General features: G+C 31.9%; 1 protein-coding gene across 13 annotated transcripts in view; it reads right to left on the bottom strand.

The window, feature by feature from the left end:
• LOC122402960 (cAMP-specific 3',5'-cyclic phosphodiesterase) overlaps positions 1–22318 on the bottom strand; it is a 437543-nt gene that overhangs the window by 70271 nt on the left and 344954 nt on the right. For 11 of the 13 annotated variants that reach the window (XM_043406183.1, XM_043406178.1, XM_043406176.1 and 8 more), the window contains one exon: positions 21996–22016. The exons of the other annotated variants lie outside the window; for them this stretch is intronic. In XM_043406183.1, coding sequence (XP_043262118.1) covers positions 21996–22016 — 21 coding nt within the window. The remainder of the gene's footprint in view (positions 1–21995; positions 22017–22318) is intronic. 13 annotated transcript variants of the gene reach the window in all.

The following is a 22318-nucleotide window of genomic DNA, read 5'->3' as shown; positions in this document are numbered from 1 at the left end:
TCAATCAAATCTATTCATTATTGTAGCAGTTATGACGTTTCAAACAAACGCAAATGATATTTCAGGGGAATCATTCATTCATGGTCAGACATTATATTTTCGTTATGAATTTTTTTCTCGAAAATGCGTAGGATTTCGTGGGTGTGTCTAATGACCAAAAGTTATTCTAATTGACCCTTGCAATCAAAAATAATTTTTTCGTGAATGATTTCAAATTTTTTAATTTAATTTTTTAATAACTTTTTAACGAATTGTTTTTCGTATTATTTTGATCTTTAGAATCTCTCATTAAAATTTTCCCCCAGAGATGGCTGAACAATCTTTCATAAAGTAAATTTTCAAAAATTCAGTCGAGTAAATTTTTTACAAAATTTTCTGCAATCACTATTTTTGAATTTTTCTTTTAAATGATAAAAATCTTGAAAATGTCACTGATGCTATAATTATCCTCCACAGTGTATGTTAGACTGATGACGGTTCTAACGCTTGAACTTTAGAATACACTTACAAAAAACTATTGCAGTTACACGACAGTGCTTGTACGAGCATGTTGGCTACTTAACTGGAATTATTGAATTACAGCGATTTTCTTATGTGTTAACGAACGTCTGAATTATTAAATAAAAATGGCGAGCAGTGAAAATGTTACAAGGTCGGTTGTAACACACCATGGAGAACAATAGTAACACTAATTCCAGAAAATTAAGGCACTTAACAGAAGAAATTATACAATGAAAAAAGTATAGAATTGAAGTTCTGATAGATAGAAAGGTGGAAAATGAGAAATTATATTATTCTTCCTCCATTATTAGGCAATATGAGTCAAATAATATAAATAATTTTGGTCAGTTCTCATCCAATCCTGAGAATTACAATATTGATCCCATTTTTGTGTGCTATGAAATTCATAGTTATTACACACAATGCATTAATATTTTTTGCCTTCCTTTCCCTTTTCATTTTGTTTCACAGTGGTATAATTGTCTTATAAACTTCAAATTACTAGTTTTCATTAATGATAATGAATGCTTTGTAATGATCAGCCATTTCTTTATGGAACACCAGATTGAAGATTTGAAAACAGAAAGAAGGTATTATATTTTTAAGAATAAATAATATTTTTTACCTCTTTCCCCTTTTCATTTTGTTTTACAGTGTTATAATTGTCCCTGACTGGATTTATAAACTTCAAATTATAAGATTTCATTAATGATAATGAATGCTTTGCAATGATCAGCCATTTCTTTATAGAACACCAAATTGAAGATTTAAAAAGAGAAAGAAGGATTAAAGTCACTGAAGGAACATTTAATTACAGTTTTAAAGTAGTAAGAAAAGTTAAATGGAGTTATTTAATATGATGCTATCTGAGCATTTCCAAGTGTCATTTTAGATTGCACACTTGAGATTTGTGTTAGTATTTATTATATATTTTTAGATATTTACAGTGTTAGAACCATTATTTCGATGTACTCTACTATTGGAAATACCCTATTGAATAATCGAAGACTATATTTGACTATTTTTTAGTTTCTATGAAGGAATATGTGGCCATTTCTGACCATTTCTTAATTATTTAAATAACTAACAAATTAAATAACTAATTTAAAAACAAAACTAAAAACCAAACTAATTTCAATAACCATTAATGACTATTAATACCCATTTCCTAGTTATTGGGGTAATATGTGACCATTTCTGACCATTTGTTAGTTACTTTGGTAAGATGTGACCATTTCAGGTCATTTTTTAGTTACTATGGGCAATATTGGACTATTTTTTACCATTTCATAGTTATTGGGATAATATGTGGCCATTTCTGACCATTTGTTAGTTACTTTGGTAAGATGTGACCATTTCAGGTCATTTTTTAGTTACTATGGGCAATATTGGACTATTTTTTACCATTTCATAGTTATTGGGATAATATGTGGCCATTTCTGACCATTTGTTAGTTACTTTGGTAAGATGTGACCATTTCAGGTCATTTTTTAGTTACTATGGGCAATATTTGACTATTTTTTGACCATTTCTTAGTTACCATGGGTAATATGTGACCATTTCTGGCCATTCCTTAGTTATTTGGGTAATATGTGACCATTTCAGACCATTTCTTAGTTGCCATGGGTAATATATGACCATTTCTTAGTTAACGTGGGTAATATGTGACCATTTCTTAGTTATTATGGGTAATATGTGACTATTTCTGACCATTTCTTAGTTATTTGGTCAATATGTGACGATTTCTGACCATTTCTTAGTTACCATGGGTAATACATGACCATTTCTTAGTTAACGTGGGTAATATGTGACTATTTCTGACCATTTCTTAGTTAACATTGGTAATATGTGACCATTTCTTAGTTATTATGGGTAATATGTGACGATTTCTGACCATTTCTTAGTTATTACGGGTAATATGTGACGATTTCTGACCATTTCTTAGTTATTATGGGTAATATGTGACTATTTCTGACCATTTCTTAGTGAACATGGGTAATATGTGACCATTTCTTAGTTATTGTGGGTAATATGTGATTATTTCTGACCATTTCTTAGTTATTTGGCCAATATGTGACGATTTCTGACCATTTCTTAGTTACCATGGGTAATATGTGACCATTTCATAGATATTTGGGTAATATTTGACCATTTATTACCATTTCTTAGTTGCCATGGTCAAATATGTGACCATTTCTTAGTTATTTGGCCAATGTTTGACCATTTCTGACCATTTCTTAGTTACCATGGGTAATATGTGACCATTTATGGCCATTTCGTAGTTACCATGGGCTATATTTGACCATTTTTGACCATTTCTTAGTTGCCTTGGGTGATATGTGACCATTCCTTAATTACCATGGGTAATATCTGACCATTTCTTAGTTACTTGGGTAATATGTGACCATTTCATAGTTATTTGTGTAATATTTGACCATTTATTACCATTTCTGAGTTACCATTGACAAATATGTGACCATTTCTTAGTTATTTGGGTAATATGTGACCATTTCTGACCATTTGCTAGTTACTTTGGTAAGATGTGACCATTTCAGGTCATTTTTTAGTTACTATGGGCAATATTAGACTATTTCCGACCATTTCTTAGTTATTTGGCCAATATTTGACCATTTCTGACCATTTCTTAGTTACCATGGGTAATATGTGACCATTGCAGACCATTTCTTAGTTACCATGGGCTATATTTGACCATTTCTGACCATTTCTTAGTTGCCATGGGTGATATGTGACCATTTCTTAATTACCATGGGTAATATCTGACCATTTCTTAGTTACTTGGGTAATATGTGACCATTTCTTAGTTACCTGCGTAATATTTGACCATTTCTGACCATTTGTTAGTTACTTTGGTAAGATGTGACCATTTCAGGTCATTTTTTAGATACTATGGGCAATATTAGACTATTTCCGACCATTTCTTAGTTATTTGGCCAATATTTGACCATTTCTGACCATTTCTTAGTTACCATGGGTAATATGTGACCATTTATGGCCATTTCTTAGTTACCATGGGCTATATTTGACCATTTTTGACCATTTCTTAGTTGCCTTGGGTGATATGTGACCATTTCTTAATTACCATGGGTAATATCTGACCATTTCTTAGTTACTTGGGTAATATGTGACCATTTCATAGTTATTTGTGTAATATTTGACCATTTATTACCATTTCTGAGTTACCATTGACAAATACGTGACCATTTTTTAGTTATTTGGGTAATATGTGACCATTTGCGACCATTTCTTAGTTACCATTGGTAATATGTGACCATTTCTAACCATTTCTTAGTTACCATGGATAATATGTGACCATTTCTGACCATTTCTGAGTTACAATGGTTAATATGTGTTTCAATGCAAGTTTCATGCAACTGCAAGTACTAGAATGACTCAACTTCTCTTTTCTCTACATAAACTTCCCATTCTTCCCATTTTTAACTAAAAATCAACGCTAAATAAGTTGTACTGTTCAGTGAAAGAAATCATTTTATGAATATAGCTTCAAATTAAAAGTGTTTACCAAGAATATATATAAAAACTCATCCACTAATATCTCAACACTATATTTCATGCATTCAGACTCTAAATCCAATGTTACAGAACTCACAAAAATGATTTCTTAGCAATTCATGTTGAATTTAATTCATATAACTAATTAATTAAAAAAAAAAACTGTATTTTACTGCAACTATCAACTCAGTGAGTCACATACAGTAAAAACATTTGCAACAAGTGTTTCTAAACCTAATATTAATCCTCAGCCACAACTTTTCTAAACTAGTTACTTTTAAATTACTAAAATCTAGTAAAAATGGAGTTGCATCCTGCAGTATCTTCAATTAAGAAATACTAGAAAACAAAATTGACTCCAACAGTTTCAGAAAAGTATCAAAGCCCACATTATCTAACCCATTTTCAAGAGAGCTTCTTTTTAAAACAAATATGGCTCTGTTGAACAAACTATTCCACACTTCTATGTGAATCTTCAGTTCAAACAAGCCAAGAATCATCTCAAACAATGGAGAAGCAACATGTCCTTGTACAAACACATATGTCTGAGTACATTTACAGAAAATATAATTCCAACCAATGGCCTCGATTCTAACCTATTGAATACCGCAACACACGTTTGTAAGAAAGTTGTACGAACGTAAACACATTATGTCATGGAGCAACATAAAGGTTCTCTTTTGGTTGCTCGAGACAAGGAAACTTTTTCTCCCGTTTCCAAGGCTTCCTATCGATTCTGTTGTTGTTGCATTCTCCATTCTGTTTCATCACTTTTGCATGGAACCTTCCACGTCTTGCCACCATGACAGTTCTGCCCCTCCTGGCATTTCCACGCTTGTCAGATCCAGATTAGTCTCGGGGGATCCTGGAATTGTTCTGGCTCTTCTCGTACGCGAAAATGGAGGATTTGTACTTTTAATGAATATTGTATTCAACATTTTCTCGTTCATTTTTCTTTGCAATGCTTTCTAGGCTGTTATTTATTTGGTCGTTTTTTGGGGGGTTTTTTTTTTTAATGGTAGGTAAGCTGTTTTGCATTGAGATTTTGCAGATATATTTATTTGTGTTATGAGTATGCACAGTATTTTTTTCAACGAGAAATATTAAAAATTGCGGGAGTTATAAATTCTTGTTTATTCTTGCTTTCATTTATTTGGTCTTTTTTTTGTGATTTTTTTTTTAATGGTAGGTAGACTGTTTTGCATTGAGATTTTGCAGATATATTTATTTGTGTTATGAGTATGCACAGTATTTTTTTCAACGAGAAATATTAAAAATTGCGGCAGTTATAAATTTTTGTTTATTCTTGCTTTCATTTATTTGGTCATTTTTTTGTGATTTTTTTTTTAATGGTAGGTAGACTGTTTTGCATTGAGATTTTGCAGATATATTGATTTGTGTTATGAGTATGTACAGTATTTTTTTCATCGAGAAATATTAAATATTGCGGGAGTTATAAATTCTTGTTTACTCTTGCTGTCATTTATTTGGCCTTTTTTTTGTGATTTTTTTTAATGATACGGGTAATTTTTTTTGCATTGAGATTTTGTAGATATATTTATTCGTCTTAGGAGTATGTACTGTATTTTTTTCATCGAGAAATATTAAAAATTGTGGAAGTTATAAATTTTTGTTTACTCTTGCTGTCATTTAACTAGCCTTTTTTTGTGATTTTTTTTTAATGATATGGGTTGGCTGTTTTGCATTGAGATTTTGTAGATATATTTACTGGTCTTATGAGTATGTACAGTATTTTTTTCATCGAGAAATATTAAAAATTGCGGCAGTTATAAATTTTTGTTTATTCTTGCTTTCATTTATTTGGTCTTTTTTGGGGGATTTTTTTATTTAATGGTAGGTAAGATGTTTTGTATTGAGATTTTGCAGATATATTGATTTGTGTTATGAGTATGTACAGTATTTTTTTCATCAAGAAATATTAAAAATTGCGCGAGTTATAAATTCTTGTTTACTCTTGCTGTCATTTATTTGGCCTTTTTTTTGTGATTTTTTTTAATGATACGGGTAATTTTTTTTGCATTGAGATATTGTAGATATATTTATTCGTCTTAGGAGTATGTACTGTATTTTTTTCATCGAGAAATATTAAAAATTGTGGAAGTTATAAATTTTTGTTTACTATTGCTGTCATTTAACTAGCCTTTTTTTGTGATTTTTTTTTAATGATATGGGTTGGCTGTTTTGCATTGAGATTTTGTAGATATATTTACTGGTCTTATGAGTATGTACAGTATTTTTTTCAACGAGAAATATTAAATATTGCGGGAGTTATAAATTCTTGTTTACTCTTGCTGTCATTTATTTGGCCTTTTTTTTGTGATTTTTTTTAATGATACGGGTAATTTTTTTTGCATTGAGATTTTGTAGATATATTTATTCGTCTTAGGAGCATGTACAGTATTTTTTTCATCGAGAAATATTAAAAATTGTGGAAGTTATAAATTTTTGTTTACTCTTGCTGTCATTTAACTAGCCTTTTTTTGTGATTTTTTTTTAATGATATGGGTTGGCTGTTTTGCATTGAGATTTTGTAGATATATTTACTGGTCTTATGAGTATGTACAGTATTTTTTTCATCGAGAAATATTAAAAATTGCGGCAGTTATAAATTTTTGTTTATTCATGCTTTCATTTATTTGGTCTTTTTTGGGGGTTTTTTTTATTTAATGGTAGGTAAGATGTTTTGTATTGAGATTTTGCAGATATATTTATTTGTGTTATGAGTATGCACAGTATTTTTTTCATCGAGAAATATTAAAAATTGCGCAAGTTATAAATTCTTGTTTACTCTTGCTGTCATTTATTTGGCCTTTTTTTTGTGATTTTTTTTAATGATACGGGTAATTTTTTTTGCATTGAGATTTTGTAGATATATTTATTCGTCTTAGGAGCATGTACAGTATTTTTTTCATCGAGAAATATTAAAAATTGTGGAAGTTATAAATTGTTGTTTACTCTTGCTGTCATTTAACTAGCCTTTTTTTGTGATTTTTTTTTAATGATATGGGTTGGCTGTTTTGCATTGAGATTTTGTAGATATATTTACTGGTCTTATGAGTATGCACAGTATTTTTTTCATCAAGAAATATTAAAAATTGCGCGAGTTATAAATTCTTGTTTACTCTTGCTGTCATTTATTTGGCCTTTTTTTTGTGATTTTTTTTAATGATACGGGTAATTTTTTTTGCATTGAGATATTGTAGATATATTTATTCGTCTTAGGAGTATGTACTGTATTTTTTTCATCGAGAAATATTAAAAATTGTGGAAGTTATAAATTTTTGTTTACTATTGCTGTCATTTAACTAGCCTTTTTTTGTGATTTTTTTTTAATGATATGGGTTGGCTGTTTTGCATTGAGATTTTGTAGATATATTTACTGGTCTTATGAGTATGTACAGTATTTTTTTCAACGAGAAATATTAAAAATTGCGGGAGTTATAAATTCTTGTTTACTCTTGCTGTCATTTATTTGGCCTTTTTTTTGTGATTTTTTTTAATGATACGGGTAATTTTTTTTGCATTGAGATTTTGTAGATATATTTATTCGTCTTAGGAGTATGTACTGTATTTTTTTCATCGAGAAATATTAAAAATTGTGGAAGTTATAAATTTTTGTTTACTATTGCTGTCATTTAACTAGCCTTTTTTTGTGATTTTTTTTTAATGATATGGGTTGGCTGTTTTGCATTGAGATTTTGTAGATATATTTACTGGTCTTATGAGTATGTACAGTATTTTTTTCAACGAGAAATATTAAATATTGCGGGAGTTATAAATTCTTGTTTACTCTTGCTGTCATTTATTTGGCCTTTTTTTTGTGATTTTTTTTAATGATACGGGTAATTTTTTTTGCATTGAGATTTTGTAGATATATTTATTCGTCTTAGGAGCATGTACAGTATTTTTTTCATCGAGAAATATTAAAAATTGTGGAAGTTATAAATTTTTGTTTACTCTTGCTGTCATTTAACTAGCCTTTTTTTGTGATTTTTTTTTAATGATATGGGTTGGCTGTTTTGCATTGAGATTTTGTAGATATATTTACTGGTCTTATGAGTGTCTACAGTATTATTTTCATCGAGAAATATTAAAAATTGCGGGAGTTATAATTTTTTGTTTAAATATGTTTATTTTTAAACTGACTTGCATGATATTTCAAGATCTAGCGGATCGATCGACTTCAAACTTGTGGAGAATATTCATTAGACGCGTCTTTATCGTTGGAATTGGAAATTTTTAAAAATATTCAGGTTTTACTATTTTTTTTTAATACACTAAAGACAAAAGAAAGGTTAAAAAACTGAAATTTGAAGGAGACATTAACCAAGAATTTATATCTCCCAGAATTTTTAATATTTTTGTGTGAAAAAAATACTGTACGTACTCATAAGACCAACAAATATATCTATAAAATCTCAGTAGAAAATATCCACTGTTTAACATTAAAAAAAAAATCTTAAAAAAGACCTAATAAATGACAGCAGGAGAAAACAAGAATTTATAACTCCCACAATTTTTAATATTTCTTGATCAAAAAAATGCTGCACATGCTTATAAGATGTACAAATATATTTGCAAAATCTCAGTGCAAAACAGCCTCTGCTTACCATTAAAAAAAAAATTCACAAAAAAGGCTAAATAAATGACAGCAAGAGTAAACAACAAATTATAACTCCGTCAATTTTTAATAATTTACTATGAAAAAAATACTGTAAATGCTTGTAAGATTAGTAAATATATCTGCAAAATCTCAGAACAAAACAACCTATACCTGTCATTAAAAAAAAAAATCACAAAAAAGGCCAAATAAATGAAAGCAAGAATAAACAAGAATTTATAACTACCACAATTTTTAATATTTCTCGATGAAAAAAATACTGTAGACACTCATAACACGACTAAATATATCTGCAAAATCTCAATGCAAAACAGTCTACCCGTATCATTAAAAAAAAATCACAATAAAAAAAACCAAATAAATGACAGTAGGAGTAAACAAAAAATTATAACTCCCGCAATTTTTAATATTTCACGATGAAAATAATACTGTAGACACTCATAAGACCGGTAAATATATCTACAAAATCTCAATGCAAAACAGCCAACCCATATCATTAAAAAAAAATCACAAAAAAAGGCTAGTTAAATGACAGCAAGAGTAAACAAGAATTTATAACTCCCGCAATTTTTAATATTTCTCGATGAAAAAAATACTGTACACACTCATAACACGACTAAATATATCTGCAAAATCTCAATGCAAAACAGTCTACCCGTATCATAAAAAAAAAATCACAAAAAAAAGGCCAAATAAATGACAGCAAAAGTAAATAAGAATTTATAACTCCCATAATTTTTAATATTTTTCAATGAAAAAAATACTGTAGGCACTCATAACACGACTAAATATATCTGCAAAATCTCAATGCAAAACAGCCTCTGCTTCCCATTAAAAAAAAATCACAAAAAATTCGTTCCCCCTTAGCTTTTCCAGAGCTTTCACATTTACTACTTTTACATAACTTTTCGTATAACAATATACAAAGTTGTGATATTACATCGAAGATACTTTGAATTCCTATTCGAGAAAGACTGGGGAAACACCTCGAAAACGTTTCATCGCTCCAACACGAAAACTTTCTCGCCTGTCGAAGTTCGTCGAAAACTAAAAAAGAATCGAAAAAAAAAATCTAACTAAACATCGTGGAGAAGTTAAAATTAATTTTTTTTTCTCATCCAATCCTCGTCGATCTCAATTGATATCGAAAGATCAGAAATTACGATTCGACGGAAACTAGACCGCCATTTTATGTAAAACGCGAAACGTTTATTTCCTAAACGCTTTACCAGGTTTGTCAATGAAATTACTGGAAAATTGCAGAGGGATTTATTTTCCTTTCGGATCACCGTGGATGGTATTTAAAATCGATCATCGGATTTAGAACAACCATCAACGAATTCGAATACTCGTTGGCCAGAAACGTTCAATATGAATATTAAATGAATTTTAATGTCCTCCCCTCGAGCGTTAAATAATTGATTTATTGGATATGTAGAAAATTTTTAATAAAAATATCTCGAAAACCGAGGCTCATTTGGAAAAAAAACAGAATTTCTTGAAAATAGATTTACAATTTTCTATGAAAAAATATGATACACGATTTTGTTATGAAAACAAACTGTTTTGGAATTTTTTTTTTACTGATATTTATTGTGCACTTCATAGCCAACAATTCTTGTTTTAAACTTTTTTTTGTCAGATGGCTGCAAGTGGGTGAAAAAAATCATAACGTTATAGGTGACACCCTGTATATTATAATTTGAACCTACTATCGTTTTTAAAGCGATTTTCATTAATGTGAGCCCCCCTTATCACTCCTTTAATCCATCTACAAGAATTTTAATATGTTTTTTGGGTTATTCTCAAAGAAACATTTTAAAAAAAGTTATATTTTTCGTCCAATTTAACTATGAAACTTTGTTAGTGAAAATTTACAATTTAAATGTTCTTGAGTTATTAATATAGAAGCCATGGTGAGCATCAACTTTAAATTTGCACCGTTTCAAACCGTTTCAAACCGTTTCAAACCGTTTCAAACCATTTCAAACCGTTTAAAACCGTTTCAAACAGTTTCAAACCGTATCAAAACCACTTCAAAACTGCACAAATGGTAATACCCCATAATGCAGAAGTCTTGTAATAACATTATTAATATTCTAATAATTGTACCACAGTATTACATCTACTTTTCTTCGATACATTGTAAATTGTACCGTTTCCAACCGTTTCGAACCATTTCAAACCGTTTAAAACCGTTTCAAACTGCTCAAATGATAATTTTGCATGATTCAGAAATCAGATTATTGTTAATATAGAATATTTAACAATATTTGAAGCGACTGTAGTCGTCAAAATTTAATCTGTACCGTTTCAAACCATTTCAAACCGTTTCAAAACCACCTCAAACTACATAAATAGTAATTTTCCATAAATCAGAAATCAGATCATTGTTACTGTAGAATATTTAACAATATTTGAAGCGATGGTGATCGTCAACTATAGATAGTACCGTTTCAAACCATTTCAAACAGTTTCAAACAGTTTCAAACCGTTTCAAACAGTTTCAAACCGGTTCAAACTCTTTCAAACCGTTTCAAAACCACTTCAAAACTGCACAAATGGTAATCCCCCATAATGCAGAAGTCTTGTAATAATATTATTAATATTCTAATAATTATACCACAGTATTACATCACTTTTCTTCGATACATTGTAAATTGCAAGCATTGGTAGACATATTCTTCTTGTATTAGATATCTAAAACGAATTAGTGGACACCACACGAATATTTCACCTTTGGTGAAGCTTTCCTAGTCGCCATTTTTAAATCTGTACTGTTTCAAACCGTTTCAAACCATTTAAAACCGTTTCAAACCACTTCAAACCATTTCAAACCGTTTCAAATCATTTAAACTCGTTTAAAACCGTTTCAAACCGTTTAAAACCATCACAAATCATTTCAAACCGTTTAAAACCGTTTCAAACCACTTCAAACTGTGTAAATGGTACTGCCTCATAATTCAGAAATCCCGTAATACTAACGCGTTACTGTCAAACAGAGACTTTAAAATCATACTTTTCATCTAATTACTCGATAAAACCAACAATATAAATATTTTTAAGTTATTCTCAAAGAACCACTTTAAAAAATCATGCTTTTCATCCAATTTCATGATAAAATCTTGTCAGTGCACGAAAACCTACAATTTCAATATTCTCTGACACTTTAAACAATTATACTTTTCATCCAATTTGACGTTAAAAACTTGTTAGTGAAAATCTACAATTTAAACATTCTTGAGTTATTAATATAGAATATTTAACAATATTTGAAGCCATGGTGTTCGTCAAAATTAAATCTGTACCGTTTCAAACCGTTCCAAACCGTTTCAAACCGTTTCAAACCACTTCAAACTGCATAAATGGTAATTCCCCGTAATTCAGAAATTAGATCATAGTTAATATAGAATATTTAACAATATTTGAAGCAACGGTGGCCGTCAAAATTAAATCTGTACCGTTTCAAACCATTTCAAACCGTTTCAAACCTTTTAAAACCGTTTCAAACTGCATAAATTGTAATTTTGCATAATTCAGATATTAGACCATTGTTAATATAGAATATTTAACAATATTTGAAGCGTCGGTGGTCGTCAAAACTAAATCTGTACCGTTTCAAACCATTTAAAACCGTTCCAAACCGTTTAAAACCGTTTCAAACTACTTCAATTCGTGTAAATGGTACTTCAAAGCAATTTAAAAATATCATAATAATAACGAGTTATTCTAAAACAGACACTTTAAAATTATATTTTTCATCTAATTACTCGATAAAACCTTGTTAGTGAAAACCTACAATTTAAATATTCTTGGCTTATTAATATAGAATATTTAACAATATTTGAAGCCACGGTGGTCGCCAACTTTAAATCTGCACCGTTTCAAACCGTTTGAAACCTTTTCAAACTACTTCAAAACCACTTCAAATTGAGCAAATGGTAATTTCATATAATTCAGGAATAGATCATTGTTAATATAAAATATTTAACAATATTTGAAGCAACGGTGGCCGTCAAAATTAAATCTGTACCGTTTCAAACCATTTCAAACAGTTTCAAACCGTTTCAAAACCACTTCAAACTGCAGAAATGGTAATTTTTCATAATTCAGAAATTAGGCCACTGTTAATATAGAATATTTAACAATATTTGAAGCGACGGTGGTCGTCAAAATTTAATCTGCACTTTTTCAAACCATTTCGAACCGTTTAAAACCGTTTCAAACTGCATAAATAGTAATTTCACATAATTCAGAAATTAGACCATTGTTAATATAGAATATTTAACAAAATTTGAAGCGACTGTGGTCGTCAAAATTAAATCTGCACCATTTCAAACCATTTCAAACCATTAAAAACCGTTTCAAATCATTTCAAACCGTTTAAAACCACTTCAAACCATATAAAAAAGTACTTCCTCATAATTAAAAAATCTCACAATAAAAACGAGTTACTCTAAAAAAAAACACTTCAAAATCATACTTTTCACCTAATTTCCCAATAAAACCTACAATTTATCCCCAAACTCTTTAAAAATCACACTTTTCATCTAATTACACCACAAAAACTTGCACGTTCCACGCAATCACAAAGTCATCAAACCACTATATTCCATCTAATCACGTTCCTTCTCCACAGTCATCGATATTCACGGAACACAGACACCAGTGTCCCCCCTCCACCAACGTATCCAATCTCATCTCGAACAAAACTTCGCTAGACAAACAACAGTCTCATCATATTTTTGTCCAACCGATTACCGTCGTGACTAATCACCCAAGGACACCGTTCCCATCACTATTAAACAGATACCCAACGACGCGTAACAGCGATCGATCACCAGGAACTGTCCGCTAGGAGCAAAACGAAGGTACTGCATCGACACACACCATCCGCGCGATAGTAATTGCCACGTACACGGATGAAACAGACCAGACACTCGCTATATCCACGCGTAAACGACCGTCTTGACGTCGAACGTCGGTAGTTATTTTAATGAGTGCCTCAATCGTTCTTAATTCCCTGGATTCTTTAACAGTACCTATGCAACCGCTTCATCGCGAATCATGGAACGACCGAGACGAGGAATTCGAAGCGATCGTGAATCAGGTTTGCCGCCAAGGACGACCAGGAACGTTTATTCTTTAATACAGTTAATAGTTGCAAAGATGGAAACAATTGCTCGGAGGCTCCAGTGACATGTTTGATAGGCTCCTCTTCGTTGAATGTTTCAAGATTGAAAGAGGTGTGTTCTCCATGTGGAGAATGATAGTATGAGAATATAAAAGTCTTTCTTCGATTTGATACTCTTTGGGAATAGGCTAGATCAAGTGTAGTTTAAGTTTCTGAGCGAAGTTGTGAAATCTGACGCCTTGTGTCTTGATTCGTGTAGTTAATTGGCTGAGCAAGGGCGTAGGATGTTTCTACTGCACCCTGGAGACCATGGTGGTTTTTGTTTTTCGAGTTTTGGTTAGCTTAGTGCAAATTTGTAATGGTGTTGTTAGCCTCTTGAGAGGTAGCAGCATTGTGGAAGCTTCAAATGAAGTGTTTTTTGTGATTTTTGGGGGGATGAATCGAAAAGTGAGATAGTAGTATTCAAGAGTATCGTTAACTATGTGGTTAGGGGTTGGGAAAAAAATATTTATTCCAAAATGGTGGGAAATAACGACGCTGGAGCCATTCACGCCAGGCGCTTGGACTTAAGGCTCTCTCTATCACGCAGTGTAACTGACGTAAGTTTGTATCTGGAAAAAAACAAAAAATTTTCTCTCAATCTAGACTAGTATAGCTAGAGAAACACGCAGGGGATTTTTCGAAACATCAATTTTCGAGCGATTGGCGAGCATTTGCACCTCAAATTCAAAACACGCCTCGCAAGACATGGCTTCCAGCGTCATTTTGCATTGGATGGATGGAAAAGTGAGATAGTAGTATTCAAGAATATCATTAACTATGTGGTTAGGGGCTGGAAAAAATATATTTATTCCAAAATGGTGGGAAATAACGACACTGGAGCCATTTCTCGCGAGGTGTGATTTGAATTTGAGGCCCAAATGCTCGCCAATCGTACAAAAATTGATCTTTCGAAAATTCCTTGCGTCTTTCTCTAGCTATACTAGTCTAGATTGAGAGAAAATTTTTTTTTTTTATTCTTTAATACAGTTAATAGTTGCAAAGATGGAAACAATTGCTCGGAGGCTCCAGTGACATGTTTGATAGGCTCCTCTTCGTTGAATGTTTCAAGATTGAAAGAGATGTGTTCCCCATGTAGAGAATGATAGTATGAGACTATAAAAGTCTTTGTTCGATTTGATACTCTTTGGGAATAGGCTAGATCAAGTGTAGTTTAAGTTTCTGAGCGAAGTTGTGAAATCTGACGCCTTGTGTCTTGATTCGTGTAGTTAATTGGCTGAGCAAGGACGTAGGATGTTTCTACTGCACCCTGGAGACCATGGTGGTTTTTGTTTTTCGAGTTTTGGTTAGCTTAGTGCAAATTTGTAATGGTGTTGTTAGCCTCTTGAGAGGTAGCAGCATTGTGGAAACTTCAAATGAAGTGTTTTTTGTGATTTTTGGGGGGATGAATCGAAAAGTGAGATAGTAGTATTCAAGAGTATCGTTAACTATGTGGTTAGGGGTTGAAAAAAATATATTTATTCCAAAATTGTGGGAAATAACGACGCAGGAGCCATTCACGCGAGGCGCCTGGACTTAAGGCTCTCTCTATCACGTAGTGTAACTGACACAAATTTAAATCTGGATAAAAACAAACAATTTTCTCTCAATCTAGACTAGTATAGCTAGAGAAACACGCAGGGGATTTTTCGAAACATCAATTTTTGAGCCATTGGCGAGCATTTGCACCTCAAATTCAAAAGACGCCTCAGGAGACATGGCTCCCAGCGTCATTTTGCATTGGATGGATGGAAAAGTGAGATAGTAGTATTCAAGAGTATCATTAACTATGTGGTTAGGGGTTGGAAAAAATATATTTATTCCAAAATGGTGGGAAATAACGACACTGGAGCCATTTCTCGCGAGGTGAGTTTTGGATTTGAGGCGCAAATGCTCACCAATCGCACAAAAATTGATGTTTTGAAAATCCCCTGCGTGTTTCTCTAGCTATACTAGTGTAGATTGAGAGAATATTTTTTGTTTTTCATAAAGTCAGTACAGTGAGTGAAACAGAGCACCTCAAATTCGACGCCCCTGGCAAGAATGGCTCCAGAGTGTCGTTATTTTGCACTGTTTTTGGGTAAATGCTTTTTTTTCAACACTTAACTAATATTACTATCTTACTTTTTCATCCATTCGAAAAGAAATCGCAAAACAAAGGCTTTATTTCAGGTTTTTATAGTGGTTTTAACCTGAAATGCTCTTATTTTTTGGATTGACCAAGAATGATCAGTTTTTTATATTGGATTTGATTCTAAGCTATATGGAAATGCGATTTTTGTTAATTACAATGTTGTGTCTAACGTATAATTTGAAGGAGAACAAATATTGTCATGTTATTAACATTTAAAATTAGGTCTGTAGAATGGCAAATTGAAAAGTTTCAAATCATTCTGGAAAAATTATTTTTGCTTGCAGGGGTCAATTACAATTATTTTTGGTCAATACATATACCCCCGAAATCCTATGAACTTTCAAGAAAAAAATTCGAGAAAGTGCCTATATTTTTCAACGAAAAAAAAATTCTAAATCGTTCTGGAAAAATTATTTTTGCTTGCAGGGGTCAATTACAACCATTTTTGGTCAATAGGCATACTTCCAAAATCCTTCACACTTTTAAGAAAAAAATTCGAGTAGGTGCCTAAATTGTTGGGCAAAATTGAAAAGTTTCAAATCATTCTGAAAAAATTATTTTTGGTTGCAGGGGTCAATTACAATTATTTTTGGTTAATACATGTACCCCTGAAATCCTATGAACTTTCGAGAAAAAAATTGGTATAGGTGGACAAATTTTTTGACGTAATTAATAAATTTCAAAAATCATTTTGAAAAAAATATTTTTGGTCAGAGGAGTTAATTAAAGTTGCATTTGGTGAATAGACATATCTTCGAAATCCTAACCATTTTCGAGAAAAAAATTCCTTACCGAAAATCTAATGTGTGACCCTGAATTTCCCCTGTATGGAAACCTTTAAAATGCCATAACTTCTGAACGGATTGGATGATTTTAATGTTTCAAGTGGCAAATTACGCGTATTTTGGTCAAGAATGCGTAGAAATTCTAACAATATTGAAAAAGTTGTTCCTTGACTCCACAAAATAAGAAAAACCCCATAAAAATTGCGTAATTTTCAAACAGCCATAACTCCTACAGTAGTGAATATAATTGAATGAAACTTTTTTCTGAAGTAGAGCTCATGGGTACCTACAAAAAAGTATTACACTACTTTTCTATAGGGCGTCAAACAAAATTACTAAAAATCAAAAACTAATTTCCAAGTAAATTCGACAGGGGGTAGAGAGAGCTGCTGAAATTTTTCCCCAAAAAAAAAATTTCCAATCGTTTCGAAAAAATTATTTGTAGCTATGAGTGTTAATTACCAATCATTTTTAGTGAATGAAATGATTTCTTCATTGAGTATCACTAAAAAAACAAAATTTTGACTTCTCTATCTAAGAACCATCCTAACCCACGTGTTATTTTCAATATTTTTCACATACATTGTAAAAGAGACTCGCGAATCGTTAACAGAAACGGATATGCCACAATATTGTGTCTCGTTTAATAGTATTTTCATTCGAGACGAATAGAAAATATTGTTGTCAACAACTTCATTAAACTGTCACAGTGCTTGATGGAATGTGGCATTAATTAAACTCGTCTTGTTTGATTTGTAACAGCTACAGGTTACAAAACACTGTTACCAGTAAATAAATAAGCTTCTCTACGAATAATCTTGAACGTCACAAAGTAAATACAAGCTGTCCAGCGAACCCTGGGAAAAATTTTAATGAGGGACTCTGGAGGCCGAAATAAGACGAAAATCAAGAATACCAATTTGTTGATGGAGGCTTTGTTAAAAAGTTATTGACATTTAAAGTTCCGCCCTTACTGAATTTTTTTCTCGAAAATGCGCAAGATTTCGGGGATATGTCTAATCGCCAAAAATTGTTATAATTGACCCCCGCAACTGAAAATAATTTTTTCAAAACGATTTGAAATTTTCTTTTTCCGGTCGAAAAATTTCACAACTTCTCGAATTTTTTTCTCGAAATTGACTAGGATTTCGGGGATATGTCTAATCACCAAAAATGATTGCAATTGACCCTCGCAACCGAAAATAATTTTTCCAGAACGATTTGAAATTTTTTTTTTCCGGTCGAAAAATTTAGGCATTTAATTAGATTTTCGGTAAGGAATTTTTTTCTCGAAAATGTGTAGGATTTCGGGGGTATGCATAATGACCAAAAATGATTGTAACTAACCCCTCCAACCGAGAATAATTTTTCCAGAATGATTTGAAACTTTTCAATTTCGACGAAAAATTGGTCCACTATCTTGAATTTTTTTCTCAAAAATGCGTAGGATTTCGAGGGTATGTATAATGAGAAAAAATTATGGTAATTGACCCCCCTAGCTAAAAATAATTTTTTTAGGACGATTTGAAATTTTTAATTTAATTGTTAATAACTTTTTAACGAAGCCTCTATCAACAAATTGGTATTCTTGATTTTCGTCTTATTTTGGCTACTAGAATCTCCCATTAAAATTTTTCCCATGGTTAACTGAACACCCTGTATACAACAAACAGAAAAATTTAAGTTTGATTAAAAAATGTTTAAAAATGGATTGAAAGAATAGTTATTTATAGGAGAATCGAGGAAATCTAACTGTCATGGAACGTTATCGTTTTATCGGGAATTTTCGAGGCTGCGAAATTGCCCGGATATTGCTTGGATTTGACTGAGATTAGGTTTACGGAAACAATGCTCGAACAGGGTCCACGTTGATTACGGTTCAGAAGCGTGGAAAATGGCCGCGAGTGAAAGCAAGGTACTTACGAGACTTTACTGCACAGTTAGTACAAGGTGATTCATTTTAACTGATCCAAACAAATAACCTAGTAGTTGGAAGAAGATACTCAGTGGTAGTGGGAGTATAAGGTGTCAAATTGCAAATGGACAACACTGAAGCAAAGTATAGCACCTCAAAAAATTGTACAAAGTAATGGTGGCCATATTTTTTTTGTATTGCATATCTAAAATTTATTTATTAGTGAACACTACACGAATATTTCATCTTTGGTGAGGCGTAGTCAGTCGCCATCTTGAAATTTGTACTGTTTAAAACCGTTTCGAATCATTTCAAACCACTTAAAAACCGTTTCAAACCGTTTCAAACCGTTTCAAACCACTTCAAATTACATAAATGGTAATGCCCCATAATTCAGAAATTGGATCATAGTTTATGTAGAATAGTTAACGATATTTGAAGCGATGGTGGCCGCTAACTTTAAGTTTGCACCGTTTCAAACCGTTTCAAACCACTTCAAACTACATGAATGGTACTTTTCTATCATTCAGAAATCACATCATCGTTAATATAGAATATTTAACAATAATTGAAGCGATGGTGGTCGCCAACTTTAAGTCTGTACCGTTTCAAACCGTTTCAAACCACTTCAAACCACGTCAAACTGCATAAATGGTCATTTCCCATAATTCAGAATTTGGAATATAGTTAATGTAGAATATTTAACAATATTTCAAGCGATGGTGGTCGCTAACTTTAAATCTGCACCGTTTCGAACCGTTTCAAACCGTTTCAAACCACTTCAAACAACATAAATTATACTTTCCTATCATTCAGAAATCACATCATTGTTGATATAGAATATTTAACAATATTTGAAGCGACGGTAGTTGCCAACTTTAAATCTGTACCGTTTCAAACCATTTCAAACAGTTCTAAACCGTTTCAAACCACTTCAAACTGCATAAATGGTAACCCCCCATAATTCAGAAATTGGATCATCGTTAATATAGAATATTTAACTAATTTTGAAGCGACAGTGGTCGCCAACTTTAAGTTTGCACCGTTTCAAACCGTTTCAAACCGTTTCAAACCACATCGAACTACATAAATAGTATTTTCCTATCATTCAGAAACCATATCATCGTTAATATAGAATATTTAACAATATTTTAAGCGAAGCAGGTCGTCAACTTTAAGTCTGTACCGTTTCAAACCATTTCAAACAGTTCTAAACCGTTTCAAACCACTTCAAACTGCATAAATGGTAACGCCCCATAATTCAGAAATTGGATCATCGTTAATATAGAATATTTAACTAAATTTGAAGCGACAGTGGTCGCCAACTTTAAGTCTGCACCGTTTCAAACCATTTCAAACCGCTTAAAACCGTTTCAAACCGTTTCAAACCGTTACAAACCACTTCAAACTACATAAATGGTACTTCCCTATCATTCATAAGTCACATCATTGTTAATATAGAATTTTTAACTATATTTGAAGTGACAGTGGTCGCCAACTTTAAATCTGTACCGTTTCAAACCGTTTCAAACCGTTTCAAACCACTTCGAACTACATAAATAGTATTTTCCTATCATTCAGAAACCATATCATCGTTAATATAGAATATTTAACAATATTTGAAGCGAAGCAGGTCGTCAACTTTAAGTCTGTACCGTTTCAAACCGTTCCAAACCGTTCCAAACCGTTTCAAACTACTTCAAACTGCATAAATGGTAGTTTCCCATATTTCAGAAATCTGATCATGGTTAATATAGAATATTTAGCAATATTTGAAACGACATTGGTCGCCAACTTTAAGTCTGTACCGTTTCAAACCGTTTCAAACTACTTCAAACTGCATATATGGTAGTTTCCCATATTTCAGAAATCTGATCATGGTTAATATAGAATATTTAACAATATTTGAAACGACATTGGTCGCCAACTTTAAGTCTGTACCGTTTCAAACCGTTTCAAACCGTTCCAAACCACTTCAAACTACATAAATGGTAATTCCCCATAATTTAGAAATCAGAAATCCCTTCCTGCGATACAACTTAAAGGTAATATATTTATATATCGTCCTCCAATATTTTACACAGGCCCATATAACAATAGAAAAACAATTTTTCTTTTTTTTACAATTTTTGACCCAACTCGTTGGAAAATATTTTTTATCTGAAAGCTTCTGCGTTCGCTGGACATTTTCGACGTACAAAATGGACGATTTCGACGTGGGCGAAGCGGCGGATAACAACTAGTTAGGATAATACGTGAACACGATAGGCGAAGCGTCACGATAAAGGCGGTGGGGACTCCATTGTAAATACATTGTAAGCTAATAACGTGCACGATAAGAAATGGAAATTCAAGTCCCCGTAAAGGCGTACGACGTCTGGTAAATTGAAAATGAAAATGCATAATACGCGTCTCGAGTTCGTCGACGACGCGTTCGAGCATAATCTTGCCACGACAGATTGGCCAAAGTGAATACGTTGCACTACGTATCATATGTGTTTGCTCTACTCGAGATAAAAATATTTGCACGCAGTGCACTTCCACTCGCGCTGCACTCACGCTGCATTCGATATTTATCGCGGTGATAATTAATTTCGTCGAAATTTGAACCTAAAAAAAACTATTCTTTCCATAAATGATCCTTTGAGTGTGTTTTTTTGTATTTATTTCCGTAAATAATGGAAATTTTGAAAAATACTTCCAATAAAAGTTGTAGAGCTCATAAAAATACACATTTTATGTCGTATTGATTTTTGTCATAGAGGTCATAGTTTCCGAGAAAAATGATTGGTAATTCGTCACTTGTGCGGAGCAACCCTCCATTGCAATGCCATTTACATACGTTACATTTAATAACATTTTTCTCGAAAACTATCATCTTTATGACAAAAATCAATAGGATATAAAATCTGTATTTTTATGAGGTCTACAACTTTTATCTGAAGAATTTTTCAAAATTCCCATTATTTACGGAAATAAATAAAAAAAACTATGATTTTTATCGTTTTTTCATGATTTCAGCTATGAAAATAAAATTTGCGTTTCACTATCATACTAGTAATGGGCGCGTTAAAATACGTAAGAATCCAGAGTATAAAAAAAAATCGAAAATTTATCTTTTTTTGCTATCATTTGCATACCACAGTTTTTTATTGCATAATAATTTGTTGCTCTTATTTGCAACACCTTCACCACTTGACAAACAACTGGCCCACAACGACAAATTACTGCAATTCAAAAAACCAAATTCCAAGCGTACAGTTTGCAACTATAGCGATTGCAGCATACCCAAATTATGTAATAATGCGACTTACCTAAACTGATCGGTAAATATCCTGAAAATAAGAATTCATTTTTATTCGAAAACGTTCCACTATGCTCGACATGCAATTAATCGTACTAACTTACGTGTATCTCGCAGACTAAAAAAATTAAAATGGAACAAAAGACATCAACGTTGTTTCACTTTTTTTTTTTTTTCTATCGTTCTAAATAACTTTGCGAAAGCTGACTGAATATTTTACACGCTACTTGCTTGCTCGATAACGATACCTAATGATTAAAATTAGTAAAGAATGCAACGATTTGTTTTTTAGCATTTCTCTAGATTCGTTTGTAACTTTTCTTCCTTTTCTAT

The sequence above is a fragment of the Colletes gigas genome, unplaced genomic scaffold, assembly GCF_013123115.1.
Source record: "Colletes gigas isolate AHSC1104 unplaced genomic scaffold, ASM1312311v1 Colletes_gigas_Sc00042, whole genome shotgun sequence".
NCBI classification, from domain to species: Eukaryota; Metazoa; Arthropoda; class Insecta; order Hymenoptera; family Colletidae; genus Colletes; species Colletes gigas.
The sequence above is the reverse complement of the archived record's forward strand: the minus strand, read 5'-3'. Positions and strand labels throughout refer to the sequence as shown.